This window comes from Anomaloglossus baeobatrachus, chromosome 5 (genome assembly GCF_048569485.1).
Source record: "Anomaloglossus baeobatrachus isolate aAnoBae1 chromosome 5, aAnoBae1.hap1, whole genome shotgun sequence".
Classification (NCBI taxonomy): domain Eukaryota; kingdom Metazoa; phylum Chordata; class Amphibia; order Anura; family Aromobatidae; genus Anomaloglossus; species Anomaloglossus baeobatrachus.
Genome location: NC_134357.1, coordinates 364015855 through 364035023, shown reverse-complemented (window position 1 = coordinate 364035023; position 19169 = coordinate 364015855). Strand labels below are relative to the sequence as shown.

Sequence of the window (19169 nt, the reverse complement as noted above, 5' to 3'; positions counted from 1 at the left end):
GTGACATCGCTGTGACGGTGCACAAACCTCCCCCTTAAAAAGAGGTTGTTCGTCGGCCACAGCGACGTCGCTAGGAAGCTAAGTACGTGTGACGCGCACTACCGATTTTGTCCGCCACGGGCAGCGATTTGCCCATGACGCACAAACGACGTGGGTGGGTGCAATCGCTAGCGACGTCGCAGCGTGTAAAGCGCCCTTAAGGGAGGCTAAAAAAATAATTTTTTCACTCAAGTAACTTGAGAACACCATAAGACTTTCGGAAAAACAGAATATTTTTATGATCCATTCCAAGGCATATTCTTATAATAAAGAATTGGATCCTAATTCTGCGCTATTGGGAGCACGCAGGCACATTTTCCCTTTGTAGATAAGCTGTAAAGTTTCAAGCTTCAGATCTGCAGATACATTATATCTCCATGTTATATACTGTGTACTGACAGTGCCTAAGAAGTGGAAATACACGTTACCCAACTAATGGAGCTTTAGTCACTAAGTCCCATTAAGACACATATGTGACTCAAAGCTCACACGGCCTGTTAATGGTAATCTGTGATTTACCAAGTGTAATAAAGCAAATCCAGAGAAAGTTATGTCTGCTCTCCGTTAAACCAATGTCATGTCACTTTCCCTGCTGCAAGAAGTTTATTGGAGCAAGTGCAGAGGGGGTTGGGGGAGGGGGTCTGGAAATAATAGCCAGCCGATGATATGGGGACAGGCATGAAATAGAGGATATCGCAAACCTTACAGATTTTTCTACTTTTAAGAGCAGGGATATTACAATAAGCAATACCAGATATGGGGAAAGAAGAAAAGAAGAGCGGCTCAATATTATACCATGGGAAGGTTAAGAGAAAAAATATACAAAAAAAGTAAAAAAGAAAAATGTGACCATAATGGAGTGAATGACCCGATACATACTGCTACCTTACAATAGTAAAACTATGCTGGAGGTAACCACATAAAAATAATATTGTTGGAGATTCTATTGTATAAGTATTATCATTAGGGCCTGCGAATAAATCCAACATGTGATATATGTTTTTTTATTGGACAGCACTAGGATCTATGTTATTCAATGGGGCAGTGAAGATAACAGATTTTTTTCCCAGACAGAAGAATCTGTGAAAAAAATTGGCGCATGCTGAAATCAGATGAGACTCACCCATTCAAGTCTATGGATGTGAGAGAAAAAATGGATGTAATCCGATTTTTACGTATGCGTTACTATTTGGAAGCATAGGAAACTGTATATGGTCCTGTAAATGATTAAAGGGAACCTGTCAGGTGCTATATGCACCCAGAGCCACGAACAGTTCTGGGTGTATATTGCTAATCCCTGCCTAACCGTCCCTGTATCTAGAGGCATAAATAAAGAGATCTTTAGAAAAAGTGTTTCTAAAGATCTTTTATCTTTTGCTATTGAGTGCAGAGACTAGTCCCAAGGGCGTTATATCCCCCGACTAGCCACCCTCTTAGCATGTTAGTATGCCCACAGGGGTGTACTAACATGCTATTCAATGTAGCATCACCAACGGTGACACGCGTACCTGTGTTTGCTGTGACCATGCTTCTAAATGCCGGGCAATTCCGGTGATGCACAGTATGAAGCCGGGTGTACGCTTCCTGGCTTCAAAGAGAGATGCGCATGATCGGAAGTGTCGGGCATTCAGAAGTGCGGTCACATCAAACACAAGTACGCGTGGCGCCGCTGGTGACGCTACATTGAATAGCATGCTAGTACACCCCTGTGGGCGTGCTAACATGCTAAGAGGACGGACTAGTCGGGGGATATAACACCCTTGGGACTAGTCCCTGCGCTCATTAGCATATGATAAAAGATCCTTAGAAATAATTTTTCTAAAGATCCCTTTATCTATGCTAGTGTATACAGGGACGGTTAGGCAGAGATTAGTAATATGCACCCAGAACTGCTCGTGGTTCTTGGGGCATATTGTACTTGACAGGTTACCTTTAATAGCTACTGAGTTAAAAAAGGATGACAAAAATTGTCCCACTTTTCAGGATAAAAATCAGATGGATTTCTGTTACATTAATTTTCGAGGTGAACCCTCTTTTCCAGTGGATCGTTGGTCTGTTCTTTTTTACAGCATCAAAAGAGTTGCCATGAAGAAGATGATACTCCGGATGTTTCCCTAGACCTTAAATTACCTGTTAAGATTATGTCTAGATTCCATGGAAACTTACAGTCAGACAATGGCGCGGTCCCTAGCCTAGCCAAGTGTTACTGATTGCTCCCCGTTAGCCATGTTATTCTTGGTCAGAGGTGACTGTAGGGGTCTTTAATAGGATTATGATATAACAAGGGTGAGAGATATCTGCCTCTATTATCACACCCCAAAATATTTATTACATACATATAACAGGAGTTCTTTCTATTAGCTTAGATCTTTTTTAAAAAACAATGTATAGTCTATAGACTACAGCAATATGGAGTCCGCCACTTACAGACTGTTCTGCTGGCAGTTTATTAGGTTAATAGTTAACAATCTCATATGGCGAATATAATAATGTTTTAGCAATATACTATTAGTGTATCTTATTGATTCTTGCATTTCCAAAGATAGAGTATGGTTAAAGTCTGTTCCATGTAAAACCCTCTCAGAAGGAGATAGATGGGTTCAATCTCCAAAATATACAATGCTTCTTTACCATAAGAACTATACATCTGTGGAATAGTTTACCTGAGGAACTGGTCACAGAGGGAACCATTGATTGTTTCATGAAAAGCTTGGATGCTTTTTTTTTTACAGAAGAAAATAAAATAAAATAATATATAAAAGTATAAAGTTAATTTCTGAATGTTTAGTCTAGTGGATCGTCAATTGGGTTCAGGGAGAAAGATTAGTTCTTCTGGGGTGGACCCGATCATGCATTGTGGTGTACAGATAGCCCTTCCTTATAACCTTCCCTTGATAGATATGTCTTTTTTCAACTATATAAACCATGCAAGCTGTGACAAGTAAAATATTTTGCAGCATTGCAGTAAATAAAGGAACAGTATGGTGTCAAAGAAAATAGAAATCTGTATTCTAGTCTTCATATAAGATATGAATATGATATATGATGGGGATATTAGATACATTTATAGCTATCGACATCTGTATCTGCTCTACACGGATGGGGTGGCTACTAATCTATGCCTGTTCGTCATTAGGCACATACTTGCAAAATCAAATTTTGGGTAAAATTTATGTTAGTGGCTATAGGTACCTACTGATTAAATACGATCTTTATAGTAGAGGTCTCCAACCTTTTGTAATCCAACTCCTTCAGAACTACAGCTCTCAGTATATTGGTAGTCGTAGCTCTGTAACAGATGGAGGTCACCAATTTAAGGCATTTTATCATTTGTGTTACCAAAACTAAACAACCCTTGAGTCATTCTTAGACCGGACATTGTAATTCGTCCCCTGAGATGAAGGCATATTATGTAGTACCAGTAGACATCCCATACCATGGAAGTAAGACATTTCCTAGAATGCACCAGTATGGAAACAGTTGCCTTCCTGGAGCATCTGTATCAGTAGATATAGGCTCGGCTTTGATGTGTCCAGACCAGTGATTTAATGGCTTCACAGATTTGCCTAACAGCTTTTGCCAACTTGAGTGTAATTGACTGTGAAGAGAAAATGTTTTTTTAAGGGTCAGCTTATTTCCTATCAACCTCTACACAGACTACACCATTTACACTAATATATACAATGGTGAGTCTATATATATATATATATATATATATATATATATATATATATATATATATTAATTTCCAGGTTGTAGAATAGAGCCTAATTCATGGATTTAATGTCCACATTCGTTGATACTGGAGAAAACAGCTGCCAGCACATGGGTATGAGGGCCATGCTACACTACATATGCCATGTCCATATGTGCCTGTCATATTCAGTATTGCTAACTTATGATATTTATTTCATAAGTATTTAATGTTCTAGAATCCTTTCAAGAAGAAGTAGACATGACATTGGTGTAATACTAAGGAAAATATGACTCAAAAAGGAATATAAATAGAGAAAGAGATTTGTGTGCATTTCAAAAATAGAGCTAGATTTACCATTTTTGTAGTCTCCAAAATAGAGAGCGTTTGAATAGGTCTTCTTATTATTGTAATACAAGGGATGCAATTATTGGGGTGTATTGGGGTTCTTTGCCCCATTTAGGGAGCCTAGTGTTATAAATGATGGGGGAGCTGCTACAGCCTTTGCATTGAGGCCCAAGAGATTGAGGTGACACCTGACAATATCATACGGTAGATGCTACAAGATTCGCTATGGAGGTTATTATCACAGACATGTACAGTGAATATACTGTATATACATGATTAATATTATGCATAATAATATGTCTAAATTCAGAATATCATCATTAGTTTTTTATAATAAAGATACTTAGAATAAAAATATTCCAAAATGTATAACATAATCCCTATATTTTCACTTATTTCTCAATAGTTTTGATAATATAATGGAAAATTACTAATAGGCTTTTCATTTCCAATTGATTGTACTGAATCCTATTATAGTAGTGATATATATTCATGCAATAGTATCATATGTTGATGCAGTTATATAATGTGTATTCAGGGGTGATAAATACTCGTGTAATAGTATTATATACTTAGGCTCTGTTCACACTAGAAAAAGGATTTTTCTCAAGAAAATTCTTGAGCATCTCAAAGATTAGCGCACTTGCGGAAAAAAAAACGCACCAATAACGCACCAAAAACGCATGCGTTTTTACTACGTTTTTGTGCGTTATTTTCCGCAGTTTGGTCCCTGCGTTTTTTTCCCATTATGTATGGCAAAAAAACGCAGCTACCTGCAGAAAAGAAGTGACATGCTCATTCTTTTTCTCAAGAAATTCTGCAGAAAGAATGTTCTTGAGAAAAAAAAACACAGTGTGCACCCAGCTAATTTTTTTTCCATAGGTTTTGCTGGGGAATGTCTGCAGAAAGGTGACAATCATTTTTTCACAAAATTTCTGCAGCAAAACCGCAAACAAACGCAGCTAAAAACGCAGTGTGTGAACAAGGCCTTATACAAGTTCGTTATATAATAATGAAGTAATAACATTGTCAATCAGTAGTATTATATATTCATGTAATATATTAGTGATATACACTAATATAGTAGCATTAATACCTTTATAGTAGTAGTGACATACTCTTACAGCAGTGTTATATAGTCTTTTAGTACTAATATATACTCATACAGTATATATTTTATACTCATAGTAGTGATATATACTCATAACGAAGTGTTACATACTTATATAGTAGTATTATTTTATAATATAGTAGTGATATATACTCAAACAGTATAATTATGTACTAATACAGTAATAATACATGTACAATAATATATATTTATACAGAAGTGATATAAAATTATACAGTAGCATATACTCTTAGAGACGTGATAAATACTTCCACAGTAGTATTGAATACTCATATAGTAGTATTATTTACTCACATAGTAGTGATAAATACTCATATAGTAGTGAAATATGCTAGTACAGAAATTGTGTATATTCATATAATAGTGTATATCCCTATTATAGAAGTATATATCACTACTATATGAGTATATAATACTACTGTACTAGTAAATATTACTACTATATGAGTATATATCACTAGTACAGTAGTTTTATATACTCATATTGTAGTGATATATACTAGTACAGTAGTAGTATATACTCTTATAGTAGTGATATATACTTATATAGTAGTGATATATACTCATATAGTGGTGATATATACTAATACAGTAGTATTATATACTCAAATATACTAGTACAGTAGTATTTTATACTCATAGTGGTGATATATATTAGTACAGTAGTATTTTATACTCATAGTGGTGATATATATTAGTACAGTAGTATTTTATACTCATATAGTGATATATACTAATACAGTAGTATTTTATAGTCATATAGTAATGATATATTCTAGTACAGTAGTATTTTATACTCAGTGATATATACTAGTACAGTAGTATTTGTGGTAATACATACTAGTACAGCAGTGATATATACTCATATAGTGGTGACGTATACAAGTACTGTAGTGATATGTACTCATATGGTGGTGGTATATACACGTACAGTAGCATTTTCAACTGATATAGTAGTGATTTTATATATATATATATATATATATATTAATATTATATACTGATATAGTAGTGATAAAGTACTGATATGATACTGATATAGTAATGTTATTGACTAGTACAGTAATATATACTCTTGCTATATAATAATACAATAGAAGTTGTCGCTCATGCAGTTGTATATAAAACTGTACTAATATTACATGGTATTATGACATCATACATAAGGTAACGCATTATAGAATGCTGACTTGCCTTATAACAAGTAATTAATAAATTATATCACATATATAAATCAAGAATAGGTCACATTATAGCGGCATTAATTATTTCAATCTCACCCTATATTTTGTCTTCTTGGAGATACTACAGTCTTTTTTCATCGAGAACTTCCAGTGTGATATAATTATCATAATTAGCTGTTATTGGCACACTTGTGGTGTGGAACAATGGAGAAAACGATATTGTGATTTATGGAACAATTTTACAAATCATGAAATATAATAACCTATATGGTGTATGAGGTGAAATGATGACGTTATGGGGGATTATACACCATATGGAACACAACATTGTATATAAGAGATATTACACGCCTTATCTAAAAAATCTGGTTAGATAGTTACTTTAACTCCAAGACAATGGAGTTAAAGTAACAGTATTAACATATGTGATTAGGTCAGTTACAGAAAGATAATATATCACAGTGTGAACTGGCACTGAGACAACAGGTATTTACATTCATTAGGAGGAAGCCTCAATGTTATTTGTATGTTTTACTAGTGTAATCTAAGAAGTTTACCTTTAGTGACCCCACACATGTGTATGAAACTGATAGAAGAGGATCTTGACCATCTAGTCCACACTTTTATCTTATAAATTGATGGATATTTATCACAGGCAGATTCACATTCACTTACTATGGAGTTTGTTTCAAGCATATTCTTCTCTTCCAGTAAAGATAATTTTTGGGAAAATTCTTCCAACCACTTTTAGATTGCGCCCCTTCATTCCCTGCTGAAACTTTTTATTAACTTTTGCTATAATTTAATCTTGTCCCCTCTTTCTATTCTTCGTCCAAGCTATACAAATTAAGTTTTCTTCTTGAGACCTTCCATCGCTCTTTTCTGTCGACTTCTCGGAACTCATTCTATCATATTAATGTCTTTTTCTATGTGAGATATCCAGCTCTGGGGGAATTGCACTGAGAGCAGTTTTCTGAAACACATGTGTTACCAGCTAAAATGATTGAGTTCCTCGGAATGCAGTTCCCTAAAGTTGAGTTGTCTCACGAGTTGAAATGTCACTTTCTATGTGCAACCGAATAACCCAGACTTATGGCAATGATGTCCCTTATGTAATTTGAATATGAGCTTCAGCTATTTGTATCTAACATTGGAAAATTATTCAGAAATTGAGTTTTAAGTTCTAAAATACATCAAATCAAGAAATAACATACGAGATGAAGTCACATGAAAGTGGGAACCAAATATATGTAACTTATGTTATCAAGGATACAAGTATTTACTTTTTGGCCTGCTCTCCCATACTATGTGGCCCATTAATACTTGACCCATTTGTGGGCACAGATAGGAGAGGGCCCTTGTGCAAAAACAGTATATGGGCCCTTTGCAGCCCAATAGCTCATCATAATGCACAATTCCACCTGCTTTGGAGATAGAAATGGCCCCCCTTACCTTTTGGGCCCCTGTGCGGCCTCACAGGTTAGTCCAATAATATGTCCGCCCCACTTTACCCAATTAGTATGTGTCTATGCTCTTACCTGTAATATCTTTTTTTCGCTTTTGAGTCTTCTTCTCTGTCTCTTGGGACTCGCCACCTGACACCCCGTATTCTTCATTTATGCACCCGGAGCCGTCAACCAAATTCGGACTGCTGCTTTCTATTTCTCCAGAGCTTAAGCCCAGTTCGGGGTTCAGTCGCCTCCGAGCTTCTGTAGCTGGAAAGTGCCAGTCTGAGTGATGAAACGTGTGATGCTGTTCTGCATACAACCTCTCTTCTCGGGGAAAGCTGTGTGGAGCTGTCGCTAGGCATGACGCTGAGAAATCTGAGTATGCCGCATAGTCCGGCTTCTGATGGAAGAATGATACTTGTTGGTAGGGGTGTAAGGGAGATGTTGAATTTAGATCTCCCTGCGGATTACGCATACAGCCCCAGAGGGGAGCACCGGAGTGGCTGCTTCTCATACAGCTACTTGCTGATGGATCCATTGGTAAAAGCGTCGGGTCGGTCACTTGCACCAGGCCACCAATAAATGTCCAGCTCCTCCGAGAAGTTTCTTTTTCAGGAACTTTAAATTTCTTGGCTCCAAATGCCGAAATCTACAGAGAGCAGTCCTTCATTCACAAGACACAAGCATCTTCACTGTACACGTGTGCTGCTGACCAGACTGACAGGCTGTATAGTATTGAGCCTAAAAACTGTGTTGTACTGTATATCCAAAGGGGGGCAGATCCACTGTTTAAATACTATGCAGGGAGAGAGAGTGACAAGTTTGTGAAGTGAAATATGAGAGAGGCGAGGGAGGGGTTAACGACACACATTGCATCCCTCCAACCAAAGCAAACCAGGGCTACTATTAATCATCAGTAACCTTATATCCGCATCTAATGGGATTTGCAGATGCAGACTTTTTTTTTTTAAAGATACATTGTCTGTGCTATGAAATGGTCAAAACTGCACACACAGAAAAGGGGTCTCTTTTATCTCCCCGTAATTCTGCATAGCAATGTTTATGGCACTGTTAACAAAATTCTTTGACTTTAGGAGAAGGAAAAAAGTTATTTCACTTGCTGAATGGTGGAGGTCAAATTTTGACAAATAGACACATGGCAAATAACCCCTATATACATAGCAGTATATTACTCAGTGCATAGCCGCCATGATAGAAAAAATATATCTACATACAATATTAATATATATATATATATATATATATATATATATATATATATATATATATATATACAGTATATACACTGTTTCAAAACACTAACCATGACATACAAAGCCATCAACAACCTGTCTCCTCCATACATCTGTGACCTAGTTTCCCAGTAAGGCCTAAGCCACACGGCAAGAAAATTGGTGCGAGTGGAGTGCGATAAACCATCGCATTCCGCCCAGACCAATTCTAGCCTGTGTGTCAGCACACATGAGCGATTATTTTCTCAGCCCTAATCGGACCAAGAAAACAATTGCAGCATGCCGCGATTGCAAAGGCGAGACTCTTTTCTCTTGCACCCATTCAAGTGAATGGGGTGAGAGAAAAATCGCACTGCTCTCGCGGTACACCGGTGTACCACGAGTGCAGGGCGAGAATCGCAATAGCCGGCTATGGAGGAGAGAGGGAGAGAAATCCCTCCCTCCCCTCCTCCATGCCAGCCCGCCCCTCCTCAGTGGCGGCCCGCCCCCCGCAGCTGAGTTCCGCTCGCACAGTCGGACCTCAGTCGCAAGGATACTAGCATGACACTCGGCTCCTGCTGTGCTGCCAGCGCGAGCCAAGTGTCATGCGAGCATTGCACTAGTGCACCGTGTGGCCCCGACCTAACTGCCTGCACCCAACCTCAGATATCAGATATATATACAGTCAGGGCCAGAAATATTTGGACAGTGACACAAGTTTTGTTATTTTAGCTGTTTACAAAAACATGTTCAGAAATACAATTATATATATATAATATGGGCTGAAAGTGCACACTCCCAGCTGCAATATGAGAGTTTTCACATCCAAATCGGAGAAAGGGTTTAGGAATCATAGCTCTGTAATGCATAGCCTCCTCTTTTTCAAGGGACCAAAAGTAATTGGACAAGAGACACTAAGGGCTGTAATTAACTCTGAAGGAGTCTCCCTCGTTAACCTGTAATCAATAAAGTAGTTAAAAGGTCTGGGGTTGATTACAGGTGTGTGGTTTTGCATTTGGAAGCTGTTGCTGTGACCAGACAACATGCGGTCTAAGGAACTCTCAATTGAGGTGAAGCAGAACATCCTGAGGCTGAAAAAAAGAAAAAATCCATATGCGAGATAGCAAACATGCTTGGAGTAGCAAAATCAACAGTCGGGTACATTCTGAGAAAAAAGGAATTGACTGGTGAGCTTGGGAACTCAAAAAGGCCTGGGCGTCCACGGATGACAACAGTGGTGGATGATCGCCGCATACTTTCTTTGGTGAAGAAGAACCCGTTCACAACATCAACTGAAGTCCAGAACACTCTCAGTGAAGTAGGTGTATCTGTCTCTAAGTCAACAGTAAAGAGAAGACTCCATGAAAGTAAATACAAAGGGTTCACATCTAGATGCAAACCATTCATCAATTCCAAAAATAGACAGGGCAGAGTTAAATTTGCTGAAAAACACCTCATGAAGCCAGCTCAGTTCTGGAAAAGTATTCTATGGACAGATGAGACAAAGATCAACCTGTACCAGAATGATGGGAAGAAAAAAGTTTGGAGAAGAAAGGGAACGGCACATGATCCAAGGCACACCACATCCTCTGTAAAACATGGTGGAGGCAACGTGATGGCATGGGCATGCATGGCTTTCAATGGCACTGGGTCACTTGTGTTTATTGATGACATAACAGCAGACAAGAGTAGCCGGATGAATTCTGAAGTGTACCGGGATATACTTTCAGCCCAGATTCAGCCAAATGCTGCAAAGTTGATCGGACGGCGCTTCATAGTACAGATGGACAATGACCCCAAGTATACAGCCAAAGCTACCGAGGAGTTCATGAGCGCAAATAAGTGGAACATTCTGCAATGGCCAAGTCAATCACCAGATCTTAACCCAATTGAGCATGCATTTCACTTGCTCAAATCCAGACTTAAGACGGAAAGACCCACAAACAAGCAAGACCTGAAGGCTGCGGTTGTAAAGGCCTGGCAAAGCATTAAGAAGGAGGAAACCCAGCGTTTGGTGATGTCCATGGGTTCCAGACTTAAGGCAGTGATTGCCTCCATAGGATTCGCAACAAAATATTGAAAATAAAAATATTTTGTTTGGGTTTGGTTTATTTGTCCAATTACTTTTGACCTCCTAAAATGTGGAGTGTTTGTAAAGAAATGTGTACAATTCCTACAATTTCTATCAGATATTTTTGTTCAAACCTTCAAATTAAACGTTACAATCTGCACTTGAATTCTGTTGTAGAGGTTTCACTTCAAATCCAATGTGGTGGCATGCAGAGCCCAACTCGCGAAAATTGTGTCACTGTCCAAATATTTCTGGACCTAACTGTATATATATATATATATATATATATATATATATATATATATATATATATATCTTCTTAGTGACGGAGCTAATTTTCACCTTAATGACCAGACCAAATTTTGCAATTCTGACCAGTGTCACTTCATGAGGTTACAGTCATATGAAAAAGTTTGGGCACCCCTTTTAATGTTAACCTTTTTTCTTTATAACAATTTGGGGTTTTGCAACAGCTATTTCAGTTTCATATATCTAATAACTGATGGACTGAGTAATATTTTTGGATTGAAATGAGGTTTATTGTACTATCAGAAAATGTGCAATCCGCATTTAAACAAAATTTGACCGGTGCAAAAGTATGGGCACCTCAACATAAAAATGACATTAATATTTTGTAGATCCTCCTTTTGCAAAAATAACAGCCTCTAGTCACTTCCTGTAGCTTTTAATGAGTTCCTGGATCCTGCATGAAGGTATATTTGACCATTCCTGTTTACAAAACAATTCCAGATCAGTTAAGTTTGATAGTCGTCAAGCATGGACAGCACGCTTCAAATCATCCCACAGATTTTCAATGATATTCAGGTCCTGGGACTGGGATTCCAGAACATTGTAATTGTTCCTCTTGTTTCAACGGATCTCGGTGAATCTGAGATTTTTTTTTCATTACATATTGGGCTTCATGTTAGTACAAAATTTTGGACAATATTTTTTGCGCTTATTTATAAAAAAATTGAATTTTGGCAAGCAAAAAGTTTGAAAAATTTGCAATTTTCAACTTTTGAATTTTTATACCGTTAAACCAGAGAGTTCTGTGACACAAAATAGTTAATAAATAACATTTCCCACATGCCTTCTTTACATCAGCGTGATTTTGGAAACAACATTTTTTTTTGTTAGGAAGTTAGAAGAGTTCAAACTTTATGAGCAATTTCTCATTTTTACATCAAAATTTACAAAACCATTTTTTTAGGGACCATATCACATTTGAAGTGACTTTGAGAGGCCTAGGTGACAGAAAATACCCCAAAGTGACCCCATTCTAAAAACTGCACCCCCCCAAGGTACTCAAAACCACATCCAAGAAGTTTATTAACCCTTCAGGTGCTTCACAGGAACTAAAGCAATGTGGAATGAAAAAAGCAAAAAATAAAATTTTTCCTAAAAATGTTGCTCTTCTCCAAATGTATTCACATTTAGAAGACTTGTTACCGACTTTCTTATGAGCGCGCCGATTCCCCACATGTGGTAAGAAACCTCTGTTTGGACAAATGGGAGGGCCCGGAACAGATGGAGCAATATTTGAATTTTATAAATTAAATTTGGCTGAAATAGATTGCGGGCACCATGTTGCATTTACAGGTCCGCTAAGGTACCTAAACGGCAGAAACCGCACACAAGTGATGCCATTTTGGAAACTAGATCTCTCAAGGCTTCTAGCTAGGGGTATAGTGAGCATTTTGGGCCCACAGGTACTTCACAGATTTTGATAACATTACATTGTCATATTGAAAATTTTCATTTTTTTTCTCAAAAATGTTGTTTAAGCATCAATTTTCTCACTTTTTCAAGAGGTAATTCCAAAAATTGGATGCAACGTTTGTTACCTCACATGTGGACACAGACCTTTGTTTGGACAATTGGGAGGGCTTGGAATGGAAGGAGAAATATTTGAATTTTGGAAAGGAAGTTTGGCTGAAAAAGTGCGGGCACCATGTCACATTTGTAGGGCCCATAAGGTACGTAAATAGCAGAAACCCCCCACAAGTGACCCCATTTTGGAAACTAGGCCCCTCAAGGAATTTATCTAGATGTTTGGTGAGTACCCTGAACCCCCAGGTGCTTCACAGAATTTTATAAAGTTGAGCCATAAAAATAAAAAATAAAATTTTACCACAAAATTGTTACTTCAACCAGGTAGCTTTTTTTCTCACAAGGGTAAAAGGAAAAAAATCACCATGAAATTTATTGTGCAATTTCTCCTGAGTTTGGCAATACCTTATATGTGGTGGAAATCAACTGTTTAGGCGCACGGCAGGTCTCGAAAGGGAAGGAGTGCCATTTGACAGCAAAATTGGCTGGAATCAATAGCGGACGCCATGTTGCTTTTGGAGAGCCCCTGAGATGCCTATATAGTGAAGCTCCCCAACATGTGGCCACATTTTGAAAAATACAAATTCAAGGAATTATCTAGGTGTTTGGTGAGTACCCTGAACCCCTGGGTGCTTCACAGAATTTTATAACATTGAGCCATGAAAATAAAAAAATAAAAAAAAAAAAGTTTACCACAAAATTGTTACTTCAACCAGGTAGCTTTTTTCACAAAAGTAACAGGAAAAAAATGCACCATAAAATTTATTGTGCAATTTCTCCTGAGTAGAGTTGAGCGTGGTTCGCGGTTCGAGGTTCTCCAGTTCGCGGCTCGAGTGATTTTGGGGGCTGTTCTAGATCGAACTAGAACTCGAGCTTTTTGCTAAAGCTCGATAGTTCTAGATACGTTCGAGAACGGTTCTAGCAGCAAAAAGACAAGCTAATTACTAGCTGGCTTTCCGCTGTAATAGTGTAAGTCACTCTGTGACTCACACTATTATGAAATTTCAGTGTATAGTGTGCGGGAACAGCGCATTCAGATCACTGCTGTTTGGATAATGGCGATCGCCATTTTGTTTTGTTTTTCCTTGTCTTCCTTCCCTAAGCGCGCGCGTGAAGTGGACTTTTAGCCAGAGAAGCAACGGCATGTGTGATAGGATGTCCATGTCACATGTCCCTGCATTATAAAAACGAGTATCTGCCCGTCCGGACGCCATTATCTCTTCTGCGTCTGGGTGTCAGTCACCGCTGGCGTAACTCCTGTCTCCGATACTGCTGTGTACGCTCTATACACAGCGTTATACAGAATAGGGATAGAAGTTTCTATTAGTCCTTTTAAGGGCTAATACCGGCAGGGTCAGAGCCATAGGTGACAGTCAGGTCTGTGAAAACAGATTTTAACAGCTACACAAGATGACAGCGTCTGTGTAGCTAAGGTCAGGGATTTCCTCGCTGCATTTCCCCATTAGGAGGGATAGAAAGGGAGGTTTAATTTCCTCTACCCAGACCCACAACCCTGCCACTGTACCCTCCTGCCCTTTGCACACTCAAACTCATTGTTACTGAGCCATTATACTAGCAAACACTGAGGAAACTTAGTGGCATCGTAAAAGTGGCTGTTGGACTTCTGTATTGTCCCACTACTGCAAAGATATTTGCAGCACGTCTGCCTGCATTGCACACTCAAACTCATTGGTACTAAGCCATTATACTAGCAAACACTGAGGAAACTTAGTGGCATCCTAAAAGTGGCTGTTGGACTTCTGTATTGTCCCACTAGTGCAAAGATATTTGCAGCACGTCTGCCTGCATTGCACACTCAAACTCATTGTTACTAAGCCATTATACTAGCAAACACTGAGGAAACTTAGTGGCATCCTAAACGTGGCTGTTGGACTTCTGTATTATCCCACTAGTGCAAAGATATTTGCAGCACGTCTGCCTGCATTGCACACTCAAACTCATTGTTACTAAGCCATTATACTAGCAAACACTGAGGAAACTTAGTGGCATCCTAAACGTGGCTGTTGGACTTCTGTATTGTCCCACTAGTGCAAAGATATTTGCAGCACGTCTGCCTGCATTGCACACTCAAACTCATTGTTACTAAGCCATTATACTAGCAAACACTGAGGAAACTTAGTGGCATCCTTAAAGTGGCTGTTGGACTTCTGTATTGTCCCACTAGTGCAAAGATATTTCAAGCACGTCTGCCTGCATTGCACACTCAAACTCATTGTTACTAAGCCATTATACTAGCAAACACTGAGGAAACTTAGTGGCATCCTAAACATGTCTGTTGGACTTCTGTATTGTCCCACTAGTGCAAAGATATTTGCAGCACGTCTGCCTGCATTGCACACTCAAACTCATTGTTACTAAGCTATTATACTACCAAAAACTCAGGAAACTTAGTGGCATCCTAAAAGTGGCTGTTGAACTTCTGTATTGTCCCACTAGTGCAAAGATATTTGCAGCACGTCTGCCTGCATTGCACACTCAAACTCATTGGTACTAAGCCATTATACTAGCAAACACTGAGGAAACTTAGTGGCATCCTAAAAGTGGCTGTTGGACTTCTGTATTGTCCCACTAGTGCAAAGATATTTGCAGCACGTCTGCCTGCATTGCACACTCAAACTCATTGTTACTAAGCTATTATACTAGCAAACACTGAGGAAACTTAGTGGCATCCTAAACGTGGCTGTTGGACTTCTGTATTGTCCCACTAGTGCAAAGATATTTGCAGCACGTCTGCCTGCATTGCACACTCAAACTCATTGTTACTAAGCCATTATACTAGCAAACACTGAGGAAACTTAGTGGCATCCTAAACGTGGCTGTTGGACTTCTGTATTATCCCACTAGTGCAAAGATATTTGCAGCACGTCTGCCTGCATTGCACACTCAAACTCATTGTTACTAAGCCATTATACTAGCAAACACTGAGGAAACTTAGTGGCATCCTAAACATGTCTGTTGGACTTCTGTATTGTCCCACTAGTGCAAAGATATTTGCAGCACGTCTGCCTGCATTGCACACTCAAACTCATTGTTACTAAGCTATTATACTACCAAAAACTCAGGAAACTTAGTGGCATCCTAAAAGTGGCTGTTGAACTTCTGTATTGTCCCACTAGTGCAAAGATATTTGCAGCACGTCTGCCTGCATTGCACACTCAAACTCATTTGTTACTAAGCCCTTATACTAGCAAACACTGAGGAAACTTAGTGGCATCCTAAACGTGGCTGTTGGACTTCTGTATTGTCCCACTAGTGCAAAGATATTTGCAGCACGTCTGCCTGCATTGCACACTCAAACTCATTTGTTACTAAGCCATTATACTAGCAAACACTGAGGAAACTTAGGGGCATCCTAAAAGTGGCTGTTGGACTTCTGTATTATTTCACTAGTGCAAAGATATTTGCAGCACGTCTGCTTGCATTGCACACTCAAACTCATTGTTACTAAGCCATTATACTAACAAACACTGAGGAAACTTAAGGCCCCGTCACACTAAGCAACATCGCTAGCAACATCGCTGGTAACGAACAACTTTTGTGACGTTGCTAGCGATGTTGCTGTGTGTGACATCCAGCAACAACCTGGCCCCTGCTGTGAGGTCGTTGGTTGTTGCTGAATGTCCTGGGCCATTTTTTAGTTGTTGCTGTCCTGCTGTGAAGCACAGATCGCTGTGTATGACAGCGAGACAGCAACAACTAATGTGCAGGCAGCAGGAGCCGGCTTCTGCAGAGGCTGGTAACCAATGTAAACATCGGGTAACCAAGAAGCCCTGTCCTTGGTTACCCGATATTTACCTTTGATACCAGCCTCCTCCGCTCTCACTGTCAGTGCCGGCTCCTGCTCTGTGCACATGTAGCTGCAGCACACATCAGGTAATTAACCCGATGTGTGCTGTAACTAGGAGAGCAAGGAGCCAGCACTAAGCAGTGTGCGCTGCTCCCTGCTCTGTGCACATTTAGCTGCAGCACACATCGGGTTAATTAACCTGATGTGTGCTGTAACTAGGAGACTGGGGGCTGGTCACTGGTTGCTGGTGAGCTCACCAGCAACTCGTGTAGCCACGCTCCAGCGATCCCTGCCAGGTCAGGTTGCTGGTGGGATCGCTGGAGCGTCGCAGTGTGACAGCTCACCAGCAACCTCCTAGCAACTTACCAGCGATCCCTATCGTTGTTGGGATCGCTGGTAAGTTGCTTAGTGTGACTGGACCTTTAGTGGCATCCTAAAAGTGGCTGTTGGACTTCTGTATTGTCCCACTAGTGCAAAGATATTTGCAGCACGTCTGCCTGCATTGCACACTCAAACTCATTGTTACTAAGCCATTATACTAGCAAACACTGAGGAAACTTAGTGGCATCCTAAACGTGACTGTTGGACTTCTGAATTGTCCCACTAGTGCAAAGATATTTGCAGCATGTCTGCCTGCATTGCACACTCAATCTAATTGTTACTAAGCCATTATACTAGAAAACACTGAGGAAACTTAGTGGCATCCTAAACGTGGCTGTTGGACTTCTGTATTGTCCCACTAGTGCAAAGATATTTGCAGCACGTCTGCATACCTCCCAACTTTTAAAGAAGGAAAAGAGGGACAAAGTTTGCGGCGCGCTACGCGCGCCGCGGCAAATTTTTAGGCCACGCCCCCTAACCACACCCATTTCACAGTCACGCCCATATCCACTCCCCATCCACACCCATTCAGCACAAACACGCAGGCAGCCGGCGGGCCTCCAGCACGGACACGCAGGCAGCCGGCGGGCCTCCAGCACGGACACGCAGGCAGCCGGCGGGCCTCCAGCACGGACACGCAGGCAGCCGGCGGGCCTCCAGCACGGACACGCAGGCAGCCGGCGGGCCTCCAGCACGGACACGCAGGCAGCCGGCGGGCCTCCAGCACGGACACGCAGGCAGCCACAGTGAGGCGGCCGGTCGCCCGCACAGTGAGGCGGCCGGTCGCCTTCACAGACAGGCGGCCGGCCGCCTTCACAGACAGGCGGCGGGCCGCCCGCACAGAGAGGCGGCCAGCCGCCCGCACAGAGAGGCGGCCGGCTGCCCGCACAATGAGGCGGCGGGCCGCCCGCACAGACAGGCGGCGGGGGGCGCCCGCACAGACAGGCGGCAGGGGGGCGCCCGCACAGACAGGCGGCAGGGGGGCGCCCGCACAGACAGGCGGCAGGGGGGCGCCCGCACAGACAGGCGGCAGGGGGGCGCCCGCACAGACAGGCGGCGGGGGGCGCCCGCACAGACAGGCGGCGGGTGGCGCCCGCACAGACAGGCGGCAGGGGGGCGCCCGCACAGACAGGTGGCGGGCCGACCGCACAGACAGGCGGCCGGCCGACCGCACAGACAGGCGGCCGGCCGACCGCACAGACAGGCTCCGGCCGGGGGTGAGGGGGGAGGGAGGGAAATCAGCGCTGGGGAGATTAGTTTACTGTACCAGCAGCAGCACAGGCAGCGCTCCTCTCTATGCCACGTCTACTAGGATGGTAGGAGGGAAAAGCAGGGAGGCGGAGAGAGAGTGGGTGGGCGGAGCCCGGGAGCCGGCCGTCCCGCCCGTGGCAACGGGACAAACAACGTAAAGCGTGAAAGTCCCGCTGTATCCGGGACGGTTGGGAGGTATGCAGCATGTTAGAATGTGTACATAAGATCCCGCTGGTGGTGGCCGCAGCTTATAGGCCCCAAATCTGGTGACAGGTTCCCTTTAAAGTGAACCTGTCAGGTGCAATATGCACTCAGAGCCAGGAGCAGTTCTGGGTGTATATTGCTAATCCCTGCCTAACCGTCCCTGTATACACTAGCATAGATAAAGAGATCAAGAACAAATATTTTTAAAGATCTTATATCTTATGCTAATGAGCGCGGGGACTAGTCCGAAGGGCGTTACTTCACTTGGCTAGTCGGCTCGCATAGCATGTTAGCATGTTATTACGCCCCTGTGTGAGTACTAATACGCTATGTGAGCCGACTAGCCAAGTGAAGTAACGCCCTTGGGACTAGTCCCCGCGCTAATTAGCATAAGATATAAGCTCTTTAAAAATACTTTTTCTATAGATGCCTTTATCTATGCTAGTGTATACAGGGACAGTTAGGGAGGGATTAGCAATATACACCCAGAACTGCTCCTGGCTCTGAGTGCAGATTGCACCTGATAGGTTCCCTTTAAAGGGAA

At 41.2% G+C, this 19169-nt stretch overlaps 1 protein-coding gene across 1 annotated transcript in view; it reads right to left on the bottom strand.

Moving 5' to 3' along the window:
• Positions 1–8619, bottom strand: part of MEOX1 (mesenchyme homeobox 1) — a 67203-nt gene extending 58584 nt beyond the window's left edge. Inside the window, exon 1 of the mRNA XM_075347590.1 lies at positions 7936–8619. Within this exon, the coding sequence (XP_075203705.1) occupies positions 7936–8383 (448 nt within the window). The 5' untranslated portion in view covers positions 8384–8619. The remainder of the gene's footprint in view (positions 1–7935) is intronic.
• Positions 8620–19169: the final 10550 nt, after the last annotated feature.